At 46.6% G+C, this 13,612-nt stretch overlaps 1 protein-coding gene across 2 annotated transcripts; it reads right to left on the bottom strand.

The window, feature by feature from the left end:
• Window positions 1-1,348: 1,348 nt before the first annotated feature.
• slc25a39 (solute carrier family 25 member 39) lies at window positions 1,349-7,791 on the bottom strand. Of its 2 annotated transcripts, XM_030089597.1 has the most exons (12): window positions 7,635-7,791; window positions 4,959-5,064; window positions 4,816-4,875; window positions 4,664-4,714; window positions 4,285-4,394; window positions 4,143-4,210; window positions 3,716-3,840; window positions 3,465-3,638; window positions 3,032-3,141; window positions 2,822-2,903; window positions 2,208-2,291; window positions 1,349-2,057 (listed from the first exon to the last, which is right to left on the bottom strand). In XM_030089597.1, exons 2-12 carry the CDS (start codon window positions 5,053-5,055, stop codon window positions 1,939-1,941), a joined length of 1,080 nt encoding a protein of 359 aa, XP_029945457.1. In that variant the 5' UTR covers window positions 5,056-5,064; window positions 7,635-7,791; the 3' UTR covers window positions 1,349-1,938. The 2 variants fall into 2 exon arrangements, with proteins under 2 accessions (XP_029945457.1, XP_029945458.1); XM_030089598.1 differs by lacking the exon at window positions 4,664-4,714.
• Window positions 7,792-13,612: the final 5,821 nt, after the last annotated feature.

Raw genomic sequence — 13,612 nt, forward strand, 5'->3', positions numbered from 1 at the left:
CATAGGACTGTAGCCAACCTTCCTGGACGTGGCCGTAGGACGAAGACTGAGGACAAATCAAACAGATGGAAAATAAGAACAGTGACAAAAGAGCCCAAAAAAACTTCTAAAGAGATTAAAGGTGAACTTCAAGCTGAAGGAACATCCGTGTCAGATCGCAGCATCCGTCGCTGTTTGAACCAAAGTGGACTTCATGGGAGACGACCAAGGAGGACACCGTGGTTAAAAGCAAATCATAAAAAAGTTAGACTGGAATTTACTGAACTACATGTTGACAAACCAGAAAGCTTCTGGAGAATGTCCTCTGGACAGATGAGACAAAAATGGAAGTTTTTACCGAGGCACATGAGCTCTATGTTCACAGGAGGAAAAATGAAGAAGAGAAGACTGTCCCTACTGTGAGACGGAGGAGGCGCTGCTATGTTCTGGGCTGCTCTGCTGCATCTGGCACAGGGGGTCTGGAGTCTGAGCAGGGTCCAATGAAATCTCAAGACTAGCAAGGGATTCAGGAGAGAAATGTGCTGCCTGGATCAGAAAGCTTGGTCTCAGTCGAGGTCCTGGGTCTTCAACGGGACAACGACCCAAAACACACAACTAAAACACCCGAGAACGGCTCAGAGGAAACACTGGACTGTCGTCAGTGGCCTTCTATGACCCCTGACCTCAGTCCTAGCCTACATCTCTGGAAGGAGCTGAAACCTGCCGTCTGGAAAAGGACCTGGAGCCGTTTGCTCATGAGCAGTGGGCCGAAAAACCTGCTGAAAGCTGCAGAAGTGTCACTGACAGTTCCAGGAATCATTTGACTGCAGTGATTTCCTCAAAAGTTTGTGCAACTAAATATTAAGTTAAGGGCACCATCATTTTTGTCCAGGCCTGTTTCATGAGTTTATTTTTTGTAATAATTCTGTTGCAGCATGGCTGAAAAGCAATGCCTGACCTTAATTAGTTAAATTTCATCGAATTTTTATTTATTACTACTTTTGTCAGATTCAAGTTGACCACTGTCAATTTTTATTTCATTAAACAAAGGGTACCAAAAGTTTTGTCCATGTCTGTATGTGATAGAAGTGTCAATATTTTAACATAAACCGAAATATTATGGTAAAAAATGGACTCCAATATCAACATACAACTAATTTTATTGAAAGCCTATGGTGAAAAATGTGTTGAAATGGGAAAAAAACTCTACTGTACTTGTTGCATTCTGCATGCTTTTATCAAACTCAACCAAACTGTATCTCTTAGCATCCGTCCACAAAATGTTAAAAATAGATGCAATGTCATTCAAAAGTAAACAAAGGTGTTTGTTTGTTTTTACCACTAAAAATAAGTGACCAACACATTAGAATCAAGCTGTTTTTTTCATTTATTAACATTCCATTCAATATAAAAACATTTACATCACTTAGGTTAAGGCAGATTATGACCCCATGGTTTCATGGTCCAGTGTATTTTCTATTTTCATCTGATTTCTGGGAGTTTGGCTGTACGGAAAAAGCCTTCGTATTGCATTTACTTCATGCAAAAACAGGAAATAAATTCTCACAAGGCTTTTCTTGTTGAACTGAAACTTACATGTTACATGCTATTTATGGCTGCTTCTTTATTTTCAATGGAAGCAGAAGCCCTGTGACTGGCGGTACGTGTAAAGTGCTACTGATTCTATCCAGCCACGGAGAGAGAAGTGATGTTTTCAGTTCTGTATGAGCGCTACTGGAATGCGCGTGTGGATCCCAGCACATGCAGTCTGTACACGGGTTCCAGGTTTCCACACGTCCGGGGTCTAATGCCGCTCTGCACACGCTCCCAAAACAGTCCGGGAGAGAAAACAGTCCGTCTGGAGAATCCAGCTCCGCGCCGAGTCCCGGGGCTCCGGCGTCTGTGCGTCTCTCGTCCTCTGAGTTTGTGAGAGCCGGAAGCCGGCCGTGCTCCGTCCGGTCAGCACGCCAGCTGCTCTCGGTCCCGGTTCATCTTCTGGAAGAAGGCCTTCCCAAACTCGTAGGTGCTGATCATGACGGCGCAGGCCGGCGCCACTTTGATCACCCTCGGCATGAAGCCTGGAGAGAGAGAACGAAAAGACGCGTCGAGTCCTTCCATCGTCTCAGCGCCGGTTTACAAGCAGCTCAGAGGCTCGAACCGGAGGACCTCCCACCGTGAGGACGCACAGCGAACCTCCGCACCGCAAGAAAGTGGATTCAAATCAATACCTGCAAAAAGGCCTCTGTAGCCCAGCTCAGTGCAGATCTGCTTCATGATGAGCCACGTGGACGACGGCTTCTTCTTCACGGACACTGAGGGGAGGGGAGGGGGGGGCGACAAATATGACAAAGTTAATCTTCTCTTCAGTTTCTTTTGAACTCAAAACATAAAAAGTAAAAAAAAAAAAAAAAAAAAACCTTTTTTTTTAATTCAAATTTTGATTTTCAAACAAATCATTAAAAACTTGTTTTGCTCTGAAACTTGGTGATTTTTAAGATTCTGTTTATGATTTTCCAGACTTATAAGCTGTAATTATGAAGAGCGAAACAACAACAAAAAAGACAAAAACACTTCAAATTGGGTCTAATATGGTCTAAAATATAGATGATCTGCAAACACAAACTGTAGCAACTTAGAATTTCAAAATAAATGACTGTGTGAAATGTCCTCCAGTAAAACTACTGCAGAAAGTCACAAACTGATGGAAAGCGAGTCACTTCCAGGAAGTAAGCCTCTTCCTGGTTCCTTAAACCCACTCTGCCTGCATGCTAGTGACGGATTCAAAACCTGAGAGATGAAAGTGTTTTGGAGAGGAAGCGAGTCCCGCTCAGGACGCTCTCACCTCCCAGAGTGTCCAGCTCTCCCAGCTGGATCTGCCTCCGGGTCTTCACCACGTCGAACGGCAGCGTGAGGACGGCGGCGATCTGAGACACACCGGGAGGAGACGGCCAGTCAGAGAAGCTGGAGGAGGGGACGGGTGGAGGGGACAGGAGGAAGGGACGGGTGGAGGGGACGGGAGGAGGGGACGGGAGGAGGGGACTGGAGGACTCACGGCTCCAGAGACGGCTCCCGCTGTGAAGCTGATGGAGAAGTTTCCCTGAGGCGCTCCAGAATGATCACAGAGACGAGTTTTCACCAACTCATAGTTAAACCAGTACAGAGCTGCAGGGAGAGAGAGAGAGAGAGAGAGAGAGAAAGAGAGAGAGAGAAAGAGAGAGAGAGAGAGAGAGAGAGAGAGAGGGGTTTTTCTCGCTGCTTGTTGTTGTTGCATCATTTGGACACTTGGTGGCAGTAATCAGACACAGGTTCTGTATGTAGAGGGCAAAGGTCACAGGAAGAGGAAGACACAGTTCACAGCAGACCAGCCAACAGCTGACCAGGAAAGGTCACTTTTCCCTTTTTTATTTGTTTAAACCCGAGGCAGACTGACTGGAACATGTTTCTGGTCCTTTGTTGGACCCTGAAGACCTCCAGACGGCTCTCACCTGAGAAGGGCACGTCCCGCAGCACGGTGGGCCCCCAGCCCCGCCACAGCGACAGCACGCCGTCCTGCGCCACGGCCGAGCGGATGCACACCCTCAGCTCGCCGTAGGACAGCCGGCGGGACTGCATCTTGGTCCGGACCAGCTCCAGGGGGCTGATGACCGTCACGGCGCCCACTGCCACGCAGACCAGCACCGTCAGAGACACGCCGAGCCGGGCGGCGGGCGGACGGGACGCGTCGCCGGCAACTTACGTCTGGCGAGGCCGCCGGCGACCAGCGGGACGTGGCTGCCCTGCAGGTCCAGGCCGAAGCGGAGGAAGTCCCGCAGCTGGTCGTAGCAGGTGAAGTAGATGATGGTGGCGGGAACGGCCATCACCCTGCACGCACACACGCACGCACACACACACACACACACACACACACACACACACACACACACACACACACACACACACACACACACACACACACACACACACACACACACACACACACACACACACACACACACACACACACACACACACACACACACACACACACACACACACACAAACATCAGAGGAAACGCTCTGGTCCAGCTCGGTTCGGGTCTTCATGGGTCTGATTCTACGACTCGTGGTCTGGACTCTAACACCAGCATGCGGTCCACACCCAGCGGGGTTCGTCTGGGACTCACAGCGTCGGAGGAAGTCCGCTCCACAGAGACCGGAGCCCCTCGTGGCGGCTGATCTTCACGAAGGCGTCCTGCAGGTGGAGCCGAAGCAAGGCGTCAACAAAGAACCCGGTGAGACGGAGACCCGGGACAGACAGGGACTCACCAGAGTCCCGCTGAAGTGCGTGGGGGTTTGGTACCAGCTGGTGCAGCTGGTCCGGTTCTGGCACACGTAGATGTGGTCCATCAGGCCGTTACAGTAGAGGAAACACTTCCCTGTGAGGGGGAGAGCGAGGGGTGAGAGGAGCAGAGTCCAGGACAGAACCCCGGACGTCCACGACCGGGAAAACCGCACGGGACCGCAGATAAGAGCGTTTTGTTTACAGCTGAATTCTGGGTAATAGGAGCAGCAGCATGACTCAGCGGGAAAACAAAAACAAAATACAAACAGGGACAATCGATACGAACCGAGTCCAATGACACACACACACACACACACACACACACACACACACACACACTCAGCTGAAGTCTCTGATACTCACACTTGGCGGGGCGGCTCTTTTTGCCCCAGGGGGCAGCTTCACAGCTCAAAGCTACAGAGGACAGGGGAGGGGAGGGGAGGTTAGTGTTGCCGGCGAAGCGGAAGCTGCTGTTACCGCCACAGGTCTGGCGTCGGAGCGGGTCGCCGGCCCACCTTGACGGAACGGCGTCTGCTGAGCCTGCAGCCGGATCTTCACCACGTCCAGCGGCGTGACTGCAAGGAGAGAGCGGCCGCCGTCAGCGAACCGGAACGGGAGAGGCGGGAAAAGCACCCGACCCGCACCGCGGACGTCTCACCGAACAGGGATGTGAGGAGGGCTCCGGTGCCGGACGCCAGCATCTGCTGCACGGGAGAGATGGCGGCCGCCGGGCGGCCCAGCGCCCGCTCCCCCATCCTGCCCACCTGTCGCAGAAAACACAGCGTGACCTGCTGCCGGTCGGCTTCCTGACAGCCGGTTACGTAACGCGAGCGCGGCGGGTCGGAGGAGATCCGTGTCGGTTATGTCAGGAGCACGAGTCTGAGAGGGGAGCGAGGCTAAACGGTCGTCCAGGTCACTGAGACTGAATCAGTCATGGAGCAGCGGGTTACTGCCGGTGACCACTGACAGCGTTCACTGTGGCGACACGGCCGGCGCTCGTACGACGGATCCCGCTCACGCCTCGCATTACAGCCCCGTTTCGGGTGTCCGTTCACACACCAACACTGCTCAGGAGTCGCCAAAAACACAACTTTTTGAAAAAGTCTCGTGTTCATGACAACATTTGACATGAAAACTTAACATTTTTGCATTTTGGTTTCAGAAAAATTTTGCGTCAATGCATGAGAAACGCTGAAAACGAAATATGACTTTACAGCAGCCTGACAGAGGAGCCACGTTTCAGCAGGAACAGCCGCAGAGGAAAAGCCGACTCTAAATAATGCAGGAGGTGTGTGTACGAGGCAATCTGGCTGTGTTTTACACACTGAAGACGAGAATGATTGTTGTTGCTGAGTGGTGCAGGAGGCACAGAGTAGGAACAGTGTTTTCCTCCACAGAGTCATGACTCCCGGTCCAGATCCTCCTGGACCTGGTAGTTTAGGACTTGGTGTCTGTCCAGACGAATGTCCCTGTTCTGGCCCCGGATGCTAACTCCTTCACTACAACAGGGCCTACACAGGAAATGACTTTTTAAACTTTCCGCAGCAGTAAGAAGATGAACTGTCCTGTTTTTGGAGTCGCGCCTCTCGTCAGTGTGAGCTGGGTGGTTCGCTGAAACCATTAGATAGCTTATCTGCCCCACACACCACTCCAATCTGCCCCTGCAGCCACAGAGAGCCTCCCCGCCTCACTCACGTCTCACACGGGGAGATAAAGTGCATGTGAGCCATCACTCACAGCTCTGGATAAACCCGTGTTTACCCAGCACGTCCCTGAAACTAGTTCAAAAGTTTGGTTTTTCCGGCTTGACTCTGATCCCAGAGCCGGTTCAGGTTCATGACGCCGTTATCGAGGCTCCACCGCCACTCCTGAGGCAGAGAACAAAACAGAGAGCAGGCATGCAGCTCGACCAGACAAACGCCGAGTGTCTCAGTCAGTAAATGATCCCAGGATGAGTCTATCAGGAAACAGGAAGTGTTCGCTGCTCCGAGAGGCTCTTCAGATTACAGCAGGTCATGGTTACTGAGATTATTATCACCCCAGGTTAATTCAAGACCAGGAGACCCAGGAGGAAGGAGATGAATCAATGGGGAATTAGAGAGAGAAATAAACTATGGGAGGTGTTAGACTGGTTTTAGTGATCCAGGACGGTTTTCTAAGAGGCTTAACATAAAAATTACAACAACGCATGGAAATATATCGAGATTATATCTGGAGTAAGGAGTCTCAATTCAAGCAATAATAAATCAGAAAGAGAAAATAAGTTCAAATCACTTTTTCAAGTATCAAATAATTCAGGGAAAATAAAAGAGTTGAGGGAAAATCAATGAATGAGACTGAAAAGGCCAATAATTCAGTGATTTCTAACGTCTGACTGCAGAATGGACAGGAGGAGTCAAGGACAGCAGACCAAGATCAATAACTGTTATAAATGCTGATCAACTGATCCAAGAGAAAGAAGTTAATCTGTTTCCGCTGGACTTTTCACTTCATATGCTAAAAATAAGTCCAGAACAAACCGAGACATAACTCTAAATGGTGACTGCTCTTTGTTTTAACAAATAAAATGAAGCAATGATACCGATAGTGTTTAATACCAAGAGATGAATAACAAAGAAAATTTAAAAAACTGGAAATACAGATCAGGAGAGGGAAGAGAACTGAGAGAAAACTATTTGGCTGAATGATAAACACAACTAATTACTTAGACACCCAGGAAAAAGAAATGATCCATTAACAAAAACTAGTTTTAATTTAGACAAGAAGAAAAGCTGTTTCAGTGGGATTTCCTGCATCCTGGACTAAAAACAAACCTGGAAAAAGTGTGAGAAATAAGAAAAACCTAATAATGATGTGATATTAATAGGATATAACAGTGATTCTGGGAGCCATGAAGTCCCACATCAAATAAATACAAAGAGATTAAAGAGAAGTGATGAAACTAGAAATACCAGACTAAACCGAGGTTAAAATGGAAACGGTCTGAATGAGATTAACTCTTTACTGAAATGAATAAATCGTGACCGGAGACTCAGTGAATGGAACTCGCATGCTGTTGATCATCCTGGTAATGTGGTTAATAACCTGCTCGGTACGTTATGTTCTTTTCATTACATTTCCATCATGTTGTAACCTAGAGAGTAAACTTTAACAATATTAACATCCTTTCCATAAGCAGTAACGATTGGCTCCGGGTGTATTCAGTTACTCTGTCAGAAGCGTTACATTAAACCTGCGTGTCATCATTTCACCTTCAAACGCAGTGGGAGCGGGTTAGCATGCGGCTAGCTGTTTTCAGGCCTTCCAGACGGGGAAACAAGCTAACGACGCTCACCTCTACTTCGGCTGCCCGCTGCCTCGTGAAACCCGGGTGTCCTCACCCATGTCGGTTAGGTAAACGTTACAAAAGAGCTAGGAGAGTCCTCCATGTGTTCTCCGAGGTTCCATCTCCGCTGTAAACATCATGTACTGGGGGGGTGGGGGGTGGGGGGCCCTGTCTGCGGAACACACAGCGCACGTACAGAGCGCGCGGATCTCACAAGCGCATGCGCTGACCGAGCCCATGGCGTTGGTCACAGCAGATGCTTTGTAGATCAGCGCTGTGGATTTCATAGGCTCCGCCCCCTCCGGGGCCTGCCTCTGCAGCTCAACTCTACTTTAGGATTACAGCAAGGACAAAAGCCTTTCCTCACTCCAAATATCCCACTGACAGAAATGTTTTAATTAACTTAAAAAAATAAAAATTCAGTGCAGGAAGCTTATTTGTGAGACAGAGTTTTTTTTTTTTTTTTTTTTTTTAGAAATGTGTGTTTTTCCCTGTTTACACAATGCTGGAGTTTCGGCATTTTTGGGGAGTGTTTTCAAAAAGCTGTACTTTCAGTGCGCAGAGCATGTAAACAGACACCCAAAACACAGGAAGTTTTGCCTTTTCACCTGAAAGCACTGTGTACATGAGGCCTTAGTTCAGGGACCACTGCAGTCCAGGTTCATCTTGAGTGGACCAGATCAATAAAACAGTCACGTTTCCCCTGTAAGTTTAAACTGTAAAGTGTTTCTTTGCCACAGTGTTTACATTGTTTACAGTGTTTTTTCAAACTTTCTTTTTTCTTTTTTTTTTTTTTTACAAAGATTGAACAGAAACATAACTACAGTCTCATCAAAAAGTCAATTTTATTGATCCCTCCTGGTGCAGAATATGATGAAATGCAGGGCCGGGTCTATGCAGGGGCAAGAGGGGGCCTGGCCCCCTCAAATAAATGTTGTGCCCCCTCAAACTCAAATATATTAGCACGAGCACGCACCACTATCCTCGCTCTGACGCTACATGCGGACACCACCCCCCCCAAACGCACATTTGTGTCCCCCCCTACACTTGATATGCCCCCCTTGAGACTGATGTCTGGCAACGGGTCTGATGAAATGTCAATGAGACGACAATATTTTCCAGTAGGAAGAGAAATATGTGTCAAATGTAGGAAAAACTTAGGGAAGCACTGAAACAGTTTTTACTCAGCTATAGAGCAAGACGTGATCCAGAGCTCCTTTTAAAGAGAATACTGCATCTTTAGCAGGTAAACCTAAAAATAAGATTTGGCTTTATTTCCCCCCGAAAAAAATATTTTTTTTCTAAGTGCTAAGTATTTCTGCAGCATTTTTACCTCTAATTCTTACTGATGTGATGTTCTTTATAGGAATGCTTCATGCAGATGTCTGCAGTCCCTGAATCTAGTGTCCCATTGAGCCTCAGGGTTATCTTTAACCTGTTGACCTGCTGACCCTGACCCTGACCCTGACCTTGTGTGGTCTGACTCACCGCTGTGTCTGCAGAGCTGAGAGGCCTTCTCTCAGGGTTACAGAGCTTCATCACCGGATGACCTTGGCTTGGTTCCCTCCTGTTTCTGTTCTCGAGCCAACATCCACTCCAGTCACATTTTTCTCCGGGACGTTCTCTGACATCCAGGTTTCAGTTTCTCTGCGCCTCCTGCTTGGAAAACCCTCCAAACAGAAGCCTAAATGTCTGAATGGATTTCTTTGAATTATGTCCATTCATGTTTATGCAACAGTGATCGAGTTTCGATCGATGAGTGTTTGCTTTTTTAAAGTTTTATTCAGTTAAATATTGCACTTTAACATCTTACTATTGCAACTTATTGATTACATAATCTGCATTTATCTTTTTGAAATTGTCTATAGAAATCTGCATTTTATGATCTCAACTGTTTTATGCTGTTGTATTTGTTGGTTTTGTGAGAGGTCAGCCTTGTCGACGAGATCTCAATGTCACGGAGTTTCTCTAATAAAGGTTAAATTAAAGAAATAAGAAGCCCTGCGACTGAGAGGGGAAGGTCACACAGTTATTGATAAATAGAGAAGTAACCGCTGACGCCATCATTTGCTGCTGTCCAACAAGATTAGTAATAAAATGAAGATATGGAATTAAAAATGATTCAATGGCCGCAGTTAATCTGTTCAGCATCCTAGATAAGCAGCTGTTATGTCATTCTGTATTTTTGGACTAATATTAATCACAATTTATTGTAAGTTATCAAATGCTGAGGGCATGAGGGTGTTTTGATATATATTTTATTCTTATCAAGTGAGTTTCTTGTGTGTGATTGTTTCCATTTATCTCAGATAACCTTTGTGACCTTTTAATATTATGCAATGACAGAGTGAATATTACAGGTCATTGTTGTTCGAGTCATAAAGCGGCGTATTTGGTGTTGGTTCCAGTAAGATGGCGAAGGAGCCGCAGCTGTAATCCGGCCAAAGGTTATTGTGTCGAATGGCTTCCAGGTGGATTTTGGACCCGCTGTACAGTCAGTGGGAGAACTAGTGGCCCAGTTTGGAGAGGAGCGGTTCTCCTAGATAAGAGGCTCCTAACTTTCTCTTTAACAGAATCCAATCCGTATGTCCTGAAAACAGGCAGCGGGCCGCCGCTTGGCTCCGCTCAAATCCACAGATATCAGTCTTTCATTAATAACCGGTAAAAGCTTCCAGAAGATTAGGCCTAAATAAACAATTTTTTTTTTTTCGCTCACTGACACAGCAGTCATTTTCAGAAGAACTTTTCACACTCTGCTAAGAAGGGCTTAAAAATTACTTGAATGGAAAAAATGCTGAAACAGCTTTAACAAAACAGAAAATGAGTAGAATTGCTGAAGAATAGAATAGATTTATTCATCTCACAGTGAAGAAATTTGCAGTTGCAGAGGCTCGTAGAACACGGGGGTGCAAAAAGTAATGAAAGGTGCAAATAAAGAATAAGTAACAGTGCAAATCGTAGTCAGAATAATAATAGAAAACTCAAACTAGGAAGACCTAACTATGTACAACTTAAATCTTAAAATATAACAGGAACTATAATATATACAAATGTGTGCAATATGTGTAAAGTGCAGCAGAGTGAATGGTTTATAAAGTGTGAATGGTTTATTTCTTATGGGGGTTAAGGTGACCATGGCTGCAGTGGATGAGAGCTGCTGTCCATGATGGATGTGAGCCAACATCCTCCTCTCAGCCACATCCTCCACAGAGTCCAGAGGACAGCCCAGGACAGAGCTGACCCTCCTGTCCAGCTGGTTGAGTCTCTTCCTGTCCCGCTCTGTGCTGTCCCCGGGCAGCAGACAGGGACATAGTGGACAGCAGAGGAACCACAGAGTCATTAACGGCCCTGAGCAGAGGTCTGGACACTCTGAAGGACCTCAGTCTCCTCAGACAGTGGAGAACCCTCTGGCCCTTCTTGTCCAGAGCGTTGGTGTTGTGGGACCAGTCCAGTTTATTGTTGAGGTGGACACCCAGGGACTGGAAACTGTCCACTGTTTCAATGTCCTCACCCTGGATGTGTGGAAGTGTCCTCCTGAAGTCCATCACCATCTCCTTCGTCTTACTGGTGTTCAAACACAGGTAGTTGTTCTCACACCAGACCTTATTTGTGTGAGAGTTTTCAAAGTAGTGAAAAAAAACCCCAAAACAAACTCCATCCAACTTCCACCGCTTATCCGGGCCCGGGTCGTGGGGGCAGCAGTCTCAGCAGAGATGCCCAGACTTCCCTGTCCCCAGACTCTTCCTCCAGCTCTTCCGGGAGGATCCCAAGGCGTTCTCAGGCCTGCTGAGAGACATAGTCTCTCCAGCATGTCCTGGGTCTTCCCCGGGGTCTCCTCCCAGTGGGACATTCCCGGAAAACCTCCCCAGGGAGGCGTCCAGAAGGCATCCTAAACAGATACCCGAGCCTCCTCATCTGGCTCCTCTGGATGTGGAGGAGTAGCGGCTCTACTCCGAGCTCCTCCCTGGTGACTGAGCTCCTCCCCCTGTCTCTAAGGGAGCCCAGCCACCCTACGGAGGAAGCTCATTTCAGCCGCTTGTATCCAGGATCTTGTTCTTTCGGTCATGACCCAAAGCTCATGACCATAGGTGAGGGTGGGAACGTAGATTGACCGGTAAATCGAGAGCTTCGCCTTTCGGCTCAGCTCCTTCTTCACCATAACGGACCGATACAACGACTGCATCACTGCAGCCGCTGCACGAATCCGCCTGTCAATCTCACCTCCATCCGTCCCCAACTCGTGAACAAGACCCCAAGATACTTAAACTCCTCCACTTGGGCCAGAGTCTCTCCACCGACCTGGAAAGGGCAGACCACCCTTTTGTGGTCAAGGACCATGGCCTCGGATTTGGAGTTGCTGATCCTCATCCCTGTCGCTTCACACTCGGCTGCGAACCGCCCCAGTGCATGCTGCAGGTCAGGGTTCGATGAAGCCAACAGGACAACATCATCTGCAAAAAGCAGAGATGAAATCCTGTGGTTCCCGAACCGGACCCCCTCCAGCCCCTGGTCCCTGAACCAGACCCCCTCCGGCCCCTGGTCCCTGAACCGGACCCCCTCCGGCCCCTGCCTGCACCTAGAAATTCTGTCCATGAAGATTGTGAACAGAACCGGCGACAAAGGGCAGCCCTGCCGGAGTCCAACATGCACCGGGAACAGGTCCGACTTACTGCCGGCAATGCGGACCAGACTCCTACTCCGGTCATACAGAGACCGGACGGCCCTTAACAAGCTAAAAAAACAAACTACAATATAAAAAAAGATGCATTTCTGGTTTGAATTGACTTTAAATTGCCTGCCTTACAAATTAAAGTGTTCAAGTGATGAATATGTTTTACATACTTTTCTTTCTTAAAACATGGGTGAATGGAGCAGCTGCTGCACATTTTCACCAGAAGGCAGCAGTGTAAACCTGAAAAGGATCACTCTTCATAAAATCAAAGCACATCAGAGGTCCATCTCTGGTAGATCTTATCTGCAATTTACTAAATGTTTACGCATGATAGAGGAATATAGTTCCATTAAGTATGATATCTTTTTACTTTTTATTGTTAAAACTAGCAAGGAAACAAAAAAAAAAACTGATTGAAAATACTAATTTACTTATTAGCTGGCAGCAGTAGCTGGGATCGGCTCCAGCCACCCGCGACCCTGAAAAGGAAACAGCGACATAGAAAATGAATGAATGAATAATTTACTTATTTATAATAAGGATCAACAAACATTTTAAACAATGAATGAAGATGAGGATATTTAAAAAGAAAAAGACACACATCCCCGTCTAAAAGATATTTATATATTTTTTATTCCAGTGAAATGTTGATAGGCAGATGCAACAAAGTAGTAAAATGCAGTTTAATCTGACGTGTGTGAATGATACCTTTTGAAATATTACTATTATTAGTAATAATGTGTCCTTCAACACTAACACTAACAATTATCAGGCTTCAGACAATTTGAATTATTTGTCATGCAACGGATACCTCCAGTTAAAGAAGTGATTATAAATGGGTGAAAAAGGAAAAAAGCCTTTTGACTGACTGCTAAAAGCAGGAAAAAATGGATTTTGTATTACCATTTCTTGTCATTTCAATCACTGCTTAGCATTTGAATGAGTTTTTCCATTCTACTTTAACACTTGAATAACAATTAATTAATTGCATTACCATTAACAACTTCAACAAAATAAGATATTGTTTTTTTACGCGTTTAATCGTAGTTCGCATTCTGAACGAGGCGGAACGTTTGTCAGTGAACGATTTTCTAGTACACCGATTATAAAGATGCACAGGCCCGAGCTTGGCAAAGGAAAACAGTTAGCTCGTTGTTATTTAGTAGTGCTTCTGTAATCTGGTCCAAAGCAGTATAGCGACGAGAAATACAGTAAAATATGCTTTTTCTGCCACTTTCACAAATAGAATAAAGGTTATAAAAATTCAACGTTGGTTGTAAGGAAAAGTTTGTGTCTCATTGAGAATGTTTGACAT

The sequence above is a fragment of the Salarias fasciatus genome, chromosome 4 (assembly GCF_902148845.1).
Source record: "Salarias fasciatus chromosome 4, fSalaFa1.1, whole genome shotgun sequence".
NCBI lineage: Eukaryota > Metazoa > Chordata > Actinopteri > Blenniiformes > Blenniidae > Salarias > Salarias fasciatus.

Coding starts and splice junctions, on each gene's coding strand:
- slc25a39 (XM_030089597.1), bottom strand. CDS start 5,055: ATGGGGGAGCGGGCGCTGGGCCGCCCGGCGGCCGCCATCTCTCCCGTG. Junction 3,639..3,715: donor CGCCGGCGGCCTCGCCAGAC/GTAAGTTGCCGG, acceptor TCTGCGTGGCAG/TGGGCGCCGTGACGGTCATC. Junction 2,058..2,207: donor CTACAGAGGCCTTTTTGCAG/GTATTGATTTGA, acceptor CTCTCTCTCCAG/GCTTCATGCCGAGGGTGATC.